We start from the raw sequence: 13,101 nt of genomic DNA, 5'->3' as shown, positions 1-13,101 counted from the left end.
CTTTTTCTTTTTTTTTTTTAGCATTTTATTTTTCTACCCAATTTTATTATATTTTTTGTGGTCTAGGAAATTCGGCGTTGGCAACCGAATCTCGATATGGATTGCCGCCCCTCGAAAAAAGATACAATCTTTAAACCACTCTTTCTTCCCTGGTTTGGTAACAATACTATTGAGAGTATTCACAATTTTGATTGAAAAAAAGATGGGATTTTTTTTTTCATTTTTAATTAATTTTTTTGGAGTAATTATTTAATTTTCAGAAACCCATTTTTTTTCCCTAATTTATAACCATTTTAAATATCACGAGCTGAAGATTGATTTTGTTCTTCTAAAATTCCCACTTACCTCTTTCCTCTGGTATGACTTCTTCTTTCTCTACTTTTTTTTTTTTACTGAATTTATGGAATTTGATATATTTTCTTTTCTGGGGTTTTCTTGTTTTTCAATATTTTGCTTTGGGTCATTGTGATTTTGGAGTGGATGAATTAGTTAGTTGTATTGTTACTACATTTGATTATGTGAATTCAATTTAGGGTTGGTTGTGCTTTGAATTGGAGCTGTTGAGCATTATTGCTATGCTTTTTTAATTTTTGGGTGTATTATTATGGTTCTTAAAGTTGTAATTGTATATGATTGCTAAATGCTAATGTCTGTTCTAATCTGTACTGAGGTAGCCAGTTTTGGCCAACTTTTGAGGTTTGATTGTGATTGTCTGAATCACTGAATGAAACATTTCACTGAAGTTTCCTTTACTTGCTACTTGTGAACTTTGAAGAGTGGACAATATGTGATTTTTTAAAGAAGAGCTGAATGAATACAACGCGTTGTATATGTCGTGGTTTGTGAAGTTGTGATGGTTGTAATCATGGTTGTGGTGGAGTGAGAGAGCTGGCTAATGCCCTTGTGAGGTTGCTTATACGCGAACCATGCTGTGCTTTTTTCAATAGAGGTTATACCCTTGCAAGATAGGTTGTATGAGGTTAATCGGTGCTTTTCCAATGAAAAATTTGATGAATTGCACAAGTAATGGCAACATAGTTCCTCCTGAGAGTAGTTTTCAACTTTTTATTTAAAAATTAGGAAGGAATCAATGCTATCTTATGACCAAGGACCAAGGACTTTCCGCTTTTTTCTTTTTGGGAGAAAAGAAAGGAATGGGATTCAGATTTCGAAGATATTTTACTAGGCTGATCATGGAATGTCAATTGGTGCATGAGCTTGATGTTATTCTCTTCTTTTGATTAACTCAAATTTTATTTTTGTTCAGTTAGGATGTAGCTTTAATTGTATCATATGGCTTAGGATTTTCAATGCCTTTTCTTATTCCATGTGTATTTATCTGTAAGAGACCAACATTGATTTAATTTCGTGCTGTATAACACACCTCTGATAGTCTCTGGGCTTCTTTGTTTTTCTGAATAGGTTGGCTGATAATGACTTCTGGAACTTTTAAAACTTCTATATATTACAAAATCTTCTGTTGATTATAATCTATTTGTTTTTTCAGAGAATGCTCTGATGAGGTTGATCTGTTCTGGTATAAGTGTTGTAACATTGAGACATGGACCGTGATGAGTGACTTAGTTCTTCTGGCACTGTAAAGTCCTCTGTGGAGGCAATGGCTGCTAATGATCTAGAAGAGATCGAAATGGATAGTTCAGATTCTCCATTGAAGCAGGAGGACTGCCCTAAGTTGGCTTCACCAGTCATTTATGATTCAGTGAGAAGTCAGTTGCAGGGGACTACAGAACATAATTGTACTGATACAATAGGAAGCAATGATTCAGAGCAATTTGGAATGAGAATTCCAGGGTTGGAGTTGTCTTATGCTGGGCCCCAGTCACCTGCGCAAACAGGCCATGTAGGTAATAATTTGAAATTCGAACATAACAAGGACCATGTCTTAGATATATCCAATTTTTCTAGCAGTAAAGATGCGCATATGAAGAAGGGTCACTGGCCACATTTGTCTCAGATGGTAGCTGGCCCTAGGAATACAATACCTCGAAGAGATTCACTTTCAAGAGCTAAGGATAAGCTTATGGTTAGCATTAAAGAGAATTCCAGGAAAGGTGATATTGATGCATGGAATATGAGGCATCTGAAGACCAAACAAGTTGATGAAGCAGGAAGAGTGTACTCGGATGTATTGCATGGAAAGAATCTCAATACCGAAAGTGCATTGCTTCCTCAGGATGCTAGATTGAGAATTTTATCCACGTCAAGTTTCTCACATTTTTTTGGGAAGAAAACTGCTAAGGGTAAAGGGGTCATTGATGGGCGGCTAGGAGATGAGATCAATCTGGACAATGATGGGCTTGATGGCAATTTTGAGAGTTATGGAAGGAGGTTAAATACATCAGGCATGACTTCTGATGACCAAATGCAGCCCTTGCTACGTTGCAGGCCTTGCAGCAGTGGGATTGTAAACCATGATGGAGTTGACTTGAGAGAATGGCTTAAGCCTGGTCATCGTGTGAAGAACAAGGCTGAAAGCCTTAATTTTTTCAAGAAAATTGCTGAGCTTGTAGATTCAGCACACTCTCAAGGTGTTGTCCTACAACAATTGCGGCCATCATATTTTGTTATAAATCCATCAAATGAGCTAAATTACATTGGCTCATCAACCCAGATGGACTTGCATGTTCCTAAATCCTTTGCTGGTTGCAAGAAAAGGCTCCCAGAAGAAGATATCAGTTCTTTCTGTACCTCTGATCTGAAGCAACAGAAAGTCGTGAAAGTCCATAATCATGCATTTTCAACCTCCTTAGTAACAGGGGTTAGGACTGCTACAGTTCGAGAAACCAAATATGATATAGGTAGCTCATCTGTTTCTTATTATCCCGATAACAGGACTTTGAGCATGATGAGCCATGGGGCTACTGGGTTAGAGAAGTCTCCTCTGACAAATCTCCAGCTGGAGGAGAAGTGGTATACTTGTCCTGAAGAGCTTGGTGAGAAAGATTGTAAAGTTTCTTCAAATATTTATAATCTTGGACTGCTGCTTTTTGAGGTGAGTAAATACAGAAATTATTATGTCACTCATTTGCATTTCAGGGTGAGTGCGTGCGTGTGCGTGTGTGTGTATGTGTGTGTGTGCGCGCGCGTGTGCGTGCGTGTTTTTTTAACCTTTCATTCAATGTTTAATTACCATGCAGCTCACCATATTCCCTCAGACTTCTTGTAGTTGAAGCCTGTGATTCGTCACCAAGAATTGATGACCTACACAACTTTTACCATGGAAGCTTAGAGATTGGTTTCATGACTTCATCCCCCTTGCCCCCTTGGCCTAAGAAAAAAAAGAAAATGATGTCATACCCATATGGGTTTGTGATCCTCCAAGGGGAAAAGGGAAAGTATTTTGGGGCAGGGGTATCATTATAAAATAATGTTTTATGGAGCTTCATGCCTCAATTAATCAAACTAGAGTAAATTTGTGAAAATGGTACTGAACTTCACTCAACTTCACCTTCACTTGCCTCATGAAACGCCTCTTTAGTCCCCCCATATGTGTAAAATAACAGCAGAACATCTCCACCCGAAACACGTCATTGCAAATTTGTAAATTTCTCTGACTAAGATCTTGGCTGCTGTTATGGAGGAGCAAAGATTGCTTTCGTATTAGTCACTGTAACATCTTGATATACTTTTTTTTTTTTTCCTTTTTTCGGCAATGTGATACCCCACTTATGGGATTAGATTTAAGGCTTTGATTGATTGATTTTTGGCAATATGATCTTATTGAATTTCTTCTCTCTCAACAGTTGCTTTGCTCATTTGATTCGTTGAAGACTCATTGTGCTGCAATGTTTGACATGCAACATCGGATTCTACCACCGTTCTTTTTGTCTGAAAACCCAAAAGAAGCTGGATTTTGTCTTTGGCTAATCCATCCTAATCCATCATCTCGCCCAACAATAAGGTATCCCATTATGTAACCCCCTTGTTTTTATTTTGGACAAAGGTTGGTATAAAAAATAATCGTTTTAAATTTTGTATATATAAGTTGAAATCTGGATTGCAGTACGTTATCATTTTATGTCATTGAGCTTATGTTGAACATTTGCATTTATACTGTCTGTAACATGCAGGTAATAAGTTCACCAACTTTGACCATTAATCTTCAAAAATTGTAGTTATTATGTGAAAACATCACTAGGTTTACCATGTGTAACATTATCATTCTATAGTTAACTTTACAGCTGTTTACCCAAAAAGTCACCTCTGCATTGTGGTTGACAAGATTGTGTCACAAAAATCATGTTGTAAGGCTATTATTAGTGGACGGAGGGAGTAGTAGGAGTATGATGGGATTTTCAGCTATATGTTCTGATATGCAAGTCTTGTAATTGCTTCCTAAATTTTGCATATGGTACCTCTGTTGGAATTGAGAAGTTCAATCCTAGTTAATGAGTGTTTTTTGCTGCTGTCAGTGACGTGAAAAATTCTGACAAATGTCAGCAGGAGTTAAACAAATTCTGGGTTTTCTAGGATGGGTAGTCAAACCTGAGAAACTTGAATAGAGCACTATTTGTGCCTGTGCTTCTTTTGGGTGTATGGAATTGACACATTCTGCTTGTGAATATTGTTAATGACTAACTTGATGCTTTTGTGTTCATCTTGTATGCTATGGACTTGTGGTGTAATATGTACCATATGTCTGACTGGAATTTTTCTTTTATAACAGGGAGGTACTTCACTCCGACCTTTTTTGCGGATCCCAAGAGTTGAATGTTAGTGATGAGTTGGCAGTGTTTACAGATGATGTAAATATGGCGGAGTCAGAGCTTCTGCTGGATTTTATAGCTTCTCTAAAAGAGAAGAAGCAGGACCATGCAATGAAATTAGTTGAAGATATTAGATGCATAGAAACTGATATAAAAGGATTATTGGGGAAGCCTTCTTCTAGAGCATCCCCACTTTGTGCTAAAAGAGACTACAATCTTCAAGATTTTATCAAGTCTATTACTAGATCAGGTAGTAATGAGGATAGATTAAGAGATGATATGTCACAGCTTGAGAAGGCTTACTTTTTACTGCGAAACCAAACTACTTCAAAAGCTGTTGCTGGTAGAGAAGATAGAGACTTGTTGAAGAGGAGGGAAACTTGGTCTCAGATGCAAAAACAGAATGATTTGGTAAATATAAATCAGGAATCTGCATGTGGGTTGGATGTATTTTTTGAAGGACTCTGCAAATTTACTTGCTATAGTAAATTTGAGCTGCGTGGAACTCTAAGGAATGGTGATCTTTTAAACTCTGCTAATGTTATATGCTCTCTGAGCTTTGATCGTGATGAAGAATACATTGCTGTAGCTGGAGCATCCAAAAAAATCAAGATATTTGAGTATTCTGCTCTTGCAAATGATACTATTGATATCCACTATCCCGTGATTGAAATAGGAAATAAATCTAAGCTTAGCTGCATTTCATGGAACAGCTACATCCGGAACTATTTGGCTTCAACTGATTATGATGGTGTTGTCCAGGTGGTTACTCTTTGTTTTTTTCTTCACTATGCATATATACATAAAAGCTATTAAACATCACATGATGTTCAATTTCCATAAATGAAATTTAGGTGTGGGATGCAAGCACCGGCGTGTCGTATTCACAGCACACTGAACATCAGAAAAGGGCTTGGTCAATTGACTTTTCACGAATTGACCCAACAATGTATGCCAGTGGAAGTGACGATTGCTCTGTGAAACTCTGGAGTACTAATGAAGTATTACTTTTTTATTCCCCCTTCATAATTTCAGTATTGTTATGCTGAATCTGAGAGTATATGTTGCTTCTCTTTTCTAGGAACTTTTAATTTTGACTATCTTTAACGTTGATAATCTTATTTTTTTGCAGAAAAGATCAACCTGTACCATCTGGAGTCCTGCCAATGTCTGCTGCGTACAATTCTCCCCTTACTCTTCTCATCTTTTGATGTTTGGTTCTGCTGACCATAAGATTTATGGCTATGATCTTCGGCACATGAGAATCCCTTGGTGTACATTAGCTGGTCATGAGAAGACTGTTAGCTATGTCAAATTCATGGATTCTGGAACACTGGTTTCTGCTTCAACAGACAATACGTTAAAGCTCTGGGATCTTAATAAAACAAGTTTATCTGGCATGTCCTCAGATGCTTGTCATTTAACCTTTAGTGGTCATACTAATAAGAAGGTTTCCACACATATTTTACCCAGTACATTTCTGATTGCCTCAGTCACTTCCTTAGTTTCCTAAATTATTTCTTTTGTCTTTGCAGCATTTTGTAGGCTTGGCTGTTTCGGATGGATACATAGCGTGTGGCTCCGAAAGCAATGAGGTATTTTAGTTTTAGGTATTTGGTGCCGTTTGATCTTTGATGTACCACATTTGGTCCAAATTAAATGACACATTTTGACTTTTGACACTTATATACTCTGCTTTGACTGGCATGAGTGATTTATGGATACAGACCAAAAAAAAAAAAAACCAGTCATGTGGGATTTTGTTAAATTCATTTCAATGTGTACTTAATTAAAATTCAATTTTGAGTATTTTTACAATAGTATAATTAAAGATATTTTTGATTATTTTTGCATTGGCAAACGTGATAAAGAAATGTGTTATCTAATTTGGAACAGAGAAATTACATTTTATATCATCTTGATTGATACACATTATGTCTTGTGATCTTTATATTAGTTGCTCTAAATTTTCGTACTTCCTAATTGATGAAATTGCAATTTTGGCTTTGGAACAATCTCTTCTAGAACAAACTCATAGACAAAGTCAGTCCATGAGCAGTTCAGCGTTGTTTTATGGGCACCATGGAAGAATGCAAAACATAATGAAAATCCTTAGCCTGGAGTTGATTGCTTAGATATGAACCAGAGTACTTCTAGGGTAAGACAGGTGTATGCCTGTATGGTAAGACATGGTTGACTGTTCATATGACAAAGGATGAATTTTATAAATTCCCTTCTCCATAGAGGTGACTTGGCAATTGTAAACTTTAAATGAGATTCAGGATAGCTTTAACTTTGGAAGTCCCATCGTATATTCATGTCTTATCCTGGAATTTTGAATAACAAATACATTAAATCTTAGTGGTTGGACTTTTTCATATCTCGAGTCAGTAGCTTTATGTGTTGAGAGTGAATTTTTTTTTTTTTTTTTTTTTTTTTTTTTTTGTTCTTCACTAGCTTGAATTTGTCAAACTTTGAAGCTTTTAAATGATGGATGTCTCTTGGACCTTCATGCGTCATGTATCCATTGTTGTTCTACACTTCTACTCAGTCAGCATAATGACTCAATATTTCTTTCCCTTGCAGGTTTTCACTTACTACAAATCCTTGCCAATGCCAATCACCTCTTACAAACTTAGTTCCATCAATCCTTTGTCTCAGCATGAGGTTAGAGAGGATGATGGACTTTTTGTATCAAGTGTCTGTTGGAGAAGCAAATCAAACACAGTCCTTGCTGCTAATTCAAGTGGAAGCATAAGGTTATTGCAACTGGTGTAATTAATAAACTTTCGAATGCTTCTTCATCAGTATGAGTCCATATTGGGAATATGTTTGCTTGTCAGTGGTGGCATAATTTTTTAATAAAATAGCAGCAAACAAATCAAAAGAAGCTTGAGAATCAAGTTTCATTAGACAATCGATGGAAGAGATTCAGTTATGGTCATAATTTTAGCAAAAAGTCAGTAAAGACTAGCGAGGAGATAGGGAGTAAAAATTGACTTTCTTTGGGTTTGGATGGTATCAGGCTGTAAGGTTTTCCATAAATGAACTGTTATTCATGACAAGTAAACCAGTGGCTCAAAGGAGATAAAGTAGTGCTCTTGCTGAAGGCTTCCTGTACGGTGGTTGAGTTGTGATCCTTTCATCTCAGTTATATAACTGGAAATTTGGGGAGTAGCTATTTGATGTTGAAAGCTTCTCTTTTCAATATCCAACAATATGAAAGGTCTCTTGTCATTTATTGTGATATTTCCTTCCAGTACGCTGCTTGTTAGGGAGTGTTGTGTTCTTTAAGTTTTGGTCCTCTATTATTTATTGTCTCGGCCTGAGGATCATAGGAAAGAAGAGACCTCTCTGGAAGTTGACACTGTAAACACTTTGTAGAGCTTAACTTACATGTTCAATTGAATATCCACCGAGGAGCTTCTTTGAAAAGAATTTAAGATGCTCCAGTAAAATCAGCTGCCTGTTTTGCTATTTGCAGGCGCCCATAGCTGTACCTTAGGTATGTATGTTCTGTTTCCTGACAAGAGACTTTTTTTCTTTCTTGTTTTTCTATATCTATTCATTTTGAATTTACAATTATTTATTTTTGAATCGCAGGTGTCTGGGAAGGTTATCAGATGCTGTATTAAAGCTCTGCTGGGAATTTCACAAATTTGAACTATGTATCACTCTAGCAGGTATTTATTCTCTGGTTAGTGGTTATCCATTTAAAGAGTATATGTTCCAAGTTCTTTTCCTACCTATTTATATTATTTTCTAAATATAAATATAATTAGTAATTACGAAGTACTTTTAATCATATCTATCTGTCTGCAATCAACAGTATCTTAGTGTATAAATTCTAGGGAAATTTGTTATTGGACATCTTCTGGTCGTATTATTTCTGCCCTGTCTTTATTTACATGGACATTATGTTATGAAATATTGAAATACTATAAAAGATTACACAGTAAAAGGTCCTAGAAGTTTGCCAATGCCTTGACTGAGCTAACTATGCTTGTTAGTTGTTACTACCCCATCCCTAGTGGCTAGTAGCAGCTCTTTTTTGGGCAAATGGAAGCATATTCTGTTTGTTTCAGATACCTAAGCAAGAAGTAAATTTGTGATTTTTAATTATAATTCAGAAATCAAACATTAAATATTTTTTATTTAAAATCTAAAAGAACTAATGAAGCTGTGTTGAATTACTTTTTTCTATTTACAGTGTACCTTTTCTATTTACAGTGTATGTAAATGTGTTTTAAACAAAAATGAAACCAATATATATAAAGAAAAACATATAGATTAAAAATCAATTAGAAACCAAACTTATAAGCTTTGGCAACACACAGATTTGGCTGTGTTCTCTTGGTTGTCAAAAAAATTTTGGCAGCCTAATTGCTTATTATAGGCTTATAGCTCAGAATCTGATGCATGGCCAGACTTCCTCCGGATCCGGGAATTCGCTAGAAGCATGTGGTTATCAGGTGTAAACTGCATACTACGTGAACAACGTAAAAGTTGAGGAGGTCTTAGAGATTGTCCCTTTTGTGTTCCTGTGATACCAAACAAATAAATGATGTTCTTTTATGTTCTACTAGCAGCAACCTTTGATTTATGACTTAGTTTTTCTCCATTAATAAATCACCATTCCAATGGTTGGACTGTCACTTTTTTTTAATGTCTTCCAAGGAATTTACTTTTAACATTAGATTTATATGTGATGTAATCTATAAGCATTAATTACGCCTTTCAAGTTGAAATGTAGATGCTTATGGAAATACTTAAGCTAACATAGCAGTTTAAGCTGATTTGTGGTGAGCTCTCTTGTAACTAGAGTTTTAGTTTCTTTTCCTTCTGTCTTTGCTTCATTTTCTCTTATCCTTTCTCTCTCTCTCTCTCTCCCGGCCTCCCCCCGCTCTCTCTCTTTCTCTCTCTCTGGGGGTAATAGTATGGTCCAATGACAATATGTTTAGGGAGACATTACTGAAATATAGTGGTTGGTGTAAGCATACCTGGAAATTTATTTGCTTTTGAATCTGCCAATCTACTATTTAATGAAAGCCTCCTTTTTGTATTATCATCAGGAATTGGATTCTTCCTTTCCGTGATAGATAGAAGAGGATCATCTGCAGTTGTCACATGATCATCTCCAGATATTGAAGCTGCTTCACTGCCAGATTCTGAGGCATCTTTGATATTAGATATACATTTTTCCCTCTCCATGACTCGATAGGCGAACATCTGAAATGGGATTTCTGAAACAGGATATGGCTCATTGCTCATCCAAGAAGAAAATTTCTTTAGAAACCCTGACTCAATATCACAGTAATCAATAAGAGGAAGAGGGGTATCTGGGTGGCTGTAGTCTGAGTTCATCATGAGGAACCTTTTGATATAACGAAGTATCCTGCAAATGGATGAGAAAGTTGGCCGCTGATCTGGGTCTGTATGCCAACATCTCTTAATAAAATTTGTCAAATATTTAGGGCAGTGGTGTGGAAAGAGAGTGGCCTTTCCCCAACTCTAATATTTCGACTCATCTTTTCTCCTTGAAGATGGGAATCTTCAAATGGGACTTTTCCGGTGAGAAGTTCAAAACATATCATACCAAAGCTGTACACATCAGACTTCTCTGTGTATTTTGCATCATCAGTTGCACCATTTGATTCTTCTTGCTCTGTTAAGACTTCTGGGGCATGCCAAATGAATGACAGTTCCTCACTTGGGTTTGAATTATTCTGAGAGTGCCTTGTCACTGATGATAGACCAAATCTTGTAACTTTTACATGGATAAATCCCTCAGAACAAATAGTTCTTACTTCGGCAAGAATGTTTGAAGGTTTTAAATCCCCATGGTATATTTTTTTTGAGTGAAGATACTCTATGCCTCTTGCTATCTGAAGCATTATGTCTAGGGCAACAGGAAGAGCTAGTGGAATGCGCTTTCTCGGGCCACAAAATTCCTTAACAAGGATACTGAGATTCCTGCTCATTTGCTCTGTGACCAAGAAACACTCTTTCTTTTCATCATCCATGAAACCACAAAGAAACTGTAGTATATTTGGGTGGGAAAGCGATAATAGTTGAGATAATTCCGGAATCAAAGGCTCTATGTCTCCTTTGATATGTCGAAGAACAAAGGTTTCACCCAACCAAAAGATTTCTTTGTATTCGCCTCCATTTCCCAGCCTCTTTCTCACTTGGTAGTCTTTTGAATTCAGCAAGACTGAGCATGGTAAGAGCTTTCCATTCAAGGAACCTGCCTCGTCCAGATTTTTCAAGAGAAGATTCATGAGCTGTTGACTGTACTTTGTTGATCCAGGACTTTCAGGTATTCTTTTTTGCCGGATTTTATCTAGTAAAATCCATCGATCTTCCTTACAAACTTCATCAATCCGATTGCAGATTTCTTCACTAACCACGTATTGTTTCCCGAATTTCCATCGAAAAAGCTTTGGATCATTCCATTCATTTTGATATTTCCTTGACCACACGAGTCTCCTTTTATTGATCTGATCATCGTCCCAGCTGGATAATTCTCCAGCTGTTTCTATTGCTTCAATAACAATTGGAATGCAGCAAAGAAGGTTATGAATATGGAATTCTATACTGTCCCGATTTTGGTATAATGTTATGGCTTTGGCCCACCAATTCTTGCTCTCGAAGCAGTTTCTTACATATGCCTCAGCTTCTCGCAGTATCTTGTAGAGCTCCTTGAAGGGTTGTTCAAGGACTTTCCATTTTTTATGCTTCTCTTCAAATCTCAAGTTGCTTCTCATTTCATCTGCAATCATCTCATATGCCAAGGTAAAAGCATCAAGGAGAAAACAGCATTGCCTTTTATTGATTTGAATGTGATGTTGGAATACCATCAACGCCTTCAGACTCCCCAGAACTTCACCAACCTGCCGGAATTGCTCCATTCCCTAGATTCTTATGATATTAGCAGGCTGATGAATTGTGTGTAATTTGTATTAACATGAAATGGGTCTGTGATGTTGCAACTTGAATTGTTATTTATAGTTAGACATTCCTGGGTATTGAAAAGATTACATACCCTTGGTTCTTATTGCTCTTATTTGACAGATGTTTCTGTTGATACTGTGTCTGTCAAACTGGCTTCGAATGATTCGAATGCAATTTTAAATGAATTTTAACCAAACTACTGCATATACATGTACACAAAGCTTCCTGTATCTCTTACCAACTTTCTACTGAAACAGGTAAAGGTGAATTGGCCTTGGAAGAGTTGCAACTGTCTATTTCCAGAATAACAGCAAGATTATAAACCAGAATTTGTCAGTTAAAGCTACCTGGGTTTCATGCAGATACAAAATTGAAGCTACCTGCATAATTTCTTTCTTTCTGCCAATTTTTGGGATCTTTCCTCTGATTCTAATTTTAGCAATGCACCAACTGCCCTCAACCTTGCTTTCATTGCTGAATTTCAGCCAAAGACATGGATAGGAAATAGTTTCTATATATACCTTTCTAACGTGCATTTTATGAACCATATTTGTTCATTTTTTATGATAACACATTATAGGACGACGATGTTAAAAGTTTGCATTAGTAGGGTGGAAGACCTTACAAAGTTACAATTCCATATTCAAGCTCAAATTGTAGAATACAAAATCTATATTCATTTTTTAAAATTAGTGATTTGTATTGACATTATCGCTCTCATGTTAGCCAACTCAATCTACTGATCTAGCACCGTTAAAAACCTTTGTAAACATATGCTTAATTAATTTGTACACACCTCTTTACTCTAGACATTGAAGGACATGCGAATGTACACAAAGTAAGGCTATATTCCAAAAATACGACCACATCTTTTTACTCCGTTTATGAATATATTGCATTTATATGAATTTAAAGACTCGTTTAATAATTTTCTTTATTTAGAATTCGTATACAAATAAGGTTAAAGTTTAATCGGATAATAAAAATCAGATCCAATATGATCGGGTCATTTGAATTGGAGATAGGCTAAAAGTCAGATCTTGCAATGATGGAAGTGATGTGGAAAGGTTAGCGGTGAACTGGTGGTTATAACTAAAAGAAGAAACATCAAGGCCCCAAACCAAGTTTTGTGGCCTATAATTTTCAATATTTGCTGATTTTGCAATTTAGATGTCGGGCTGTATTATTTTAAGGAGAAATATTTATACTCCGTAGACCGTATGTACTCAAAATTGATTGGTGGTCTGTCGCATTCATACATATTGTGAATTGTGATATTGATATTGATCTCCTTGGGTTGAGCAACTCCGATTCTCCAAGCCTTTGCCCCCTTAATTTTATTTTATTTCTTTTATTATTATTTTTTTTGAAGGAATTGAATTATTTTAGTGGTCAATATGTAAGTAAATTATGATCTCAT

At 36.2% G+C, this 13,101-nt stretch overlaps 1 protein-coding gene and 1 pseudogene across 5 annotated transcripts; one reads left to right on the top strand and one right to left on the bottom strand.

The window, feature by feature from the left end:
* On the top strand, positions 1 to 12,293 carry LOC145615493 (protein SUPPRESSOR OF PHYA-105 1-like). 5 transcript variants are annotated; one of them, XM_081670569.1, is made up of 12 exons: positions 1 to 357; positions 1,508 to 3,013; positions 3,765 to 3,922; positions 4,688 to 5,489; positions 5,582 to 5,728; positions 5,860 to 6,177; positions 6,263 to 6,322; positions 7,314 to 8,232; positions 8,331 to 8,410; positions 9,800 to 10,856; positions 10,937 to 11,046; positions 11,121 to 11,877. In XM_081670569.1, the coding sequence occupies exons 2-8, from the start codon at positions 1,619 to 1,621 to the stop codon at positions 7,503 to 7,505; spliced, it is 3,072 nt and encodes a 1,023-aa protein (XP_081526695.1). In that variant the 5' UTR covers positions 1 to 357; positions 1,508 to 1,618; the 3' UTR covers positions 7,506 to 8,232; positions 8,331 to 8,410; positions 9,800 to 10,856; positions 10,937 to 11,046; positions 11,121 to 11,877. The 5 variants fall into 5 exon arrangements, with proteins under 5 accessions (XP_081526695.1, XP_081526694.1, XP_081526693.1 ...); XM_081670568.1 differs by having other exon boundaries at positions 10,937 to 11,877; XM_081670567.1 differs by having other exon boundaries at positions 9,800 to 11,046.
* Positions 9,126 to 11,638, bottom strand: LOC145613009 (light-sensor Protein kinase-like; annotated as a pseudogene).
* Positions 12,294 to 13,101: the final 808 nt, after the last annotated feature.

This window comes from Chenopodium album, chromosome 25 (genome assembly GCF_948465745.1).
Source record: "Chenopodium album chromosome 25, dcCheAlbu1.1, whole genome shotgun sequence".
Lineage (NCBI taxonomy): Eukaryota > Viridiplantae > Streptophyta > Magnoliopsida > Caryophyllales > Amaranthaceae > Chenopodium > Chenopodium album.
Note: the sequence above shows the minus strand (reverse complement) of the source record. Positions and strands in the feature narration are given on the sequence as shown.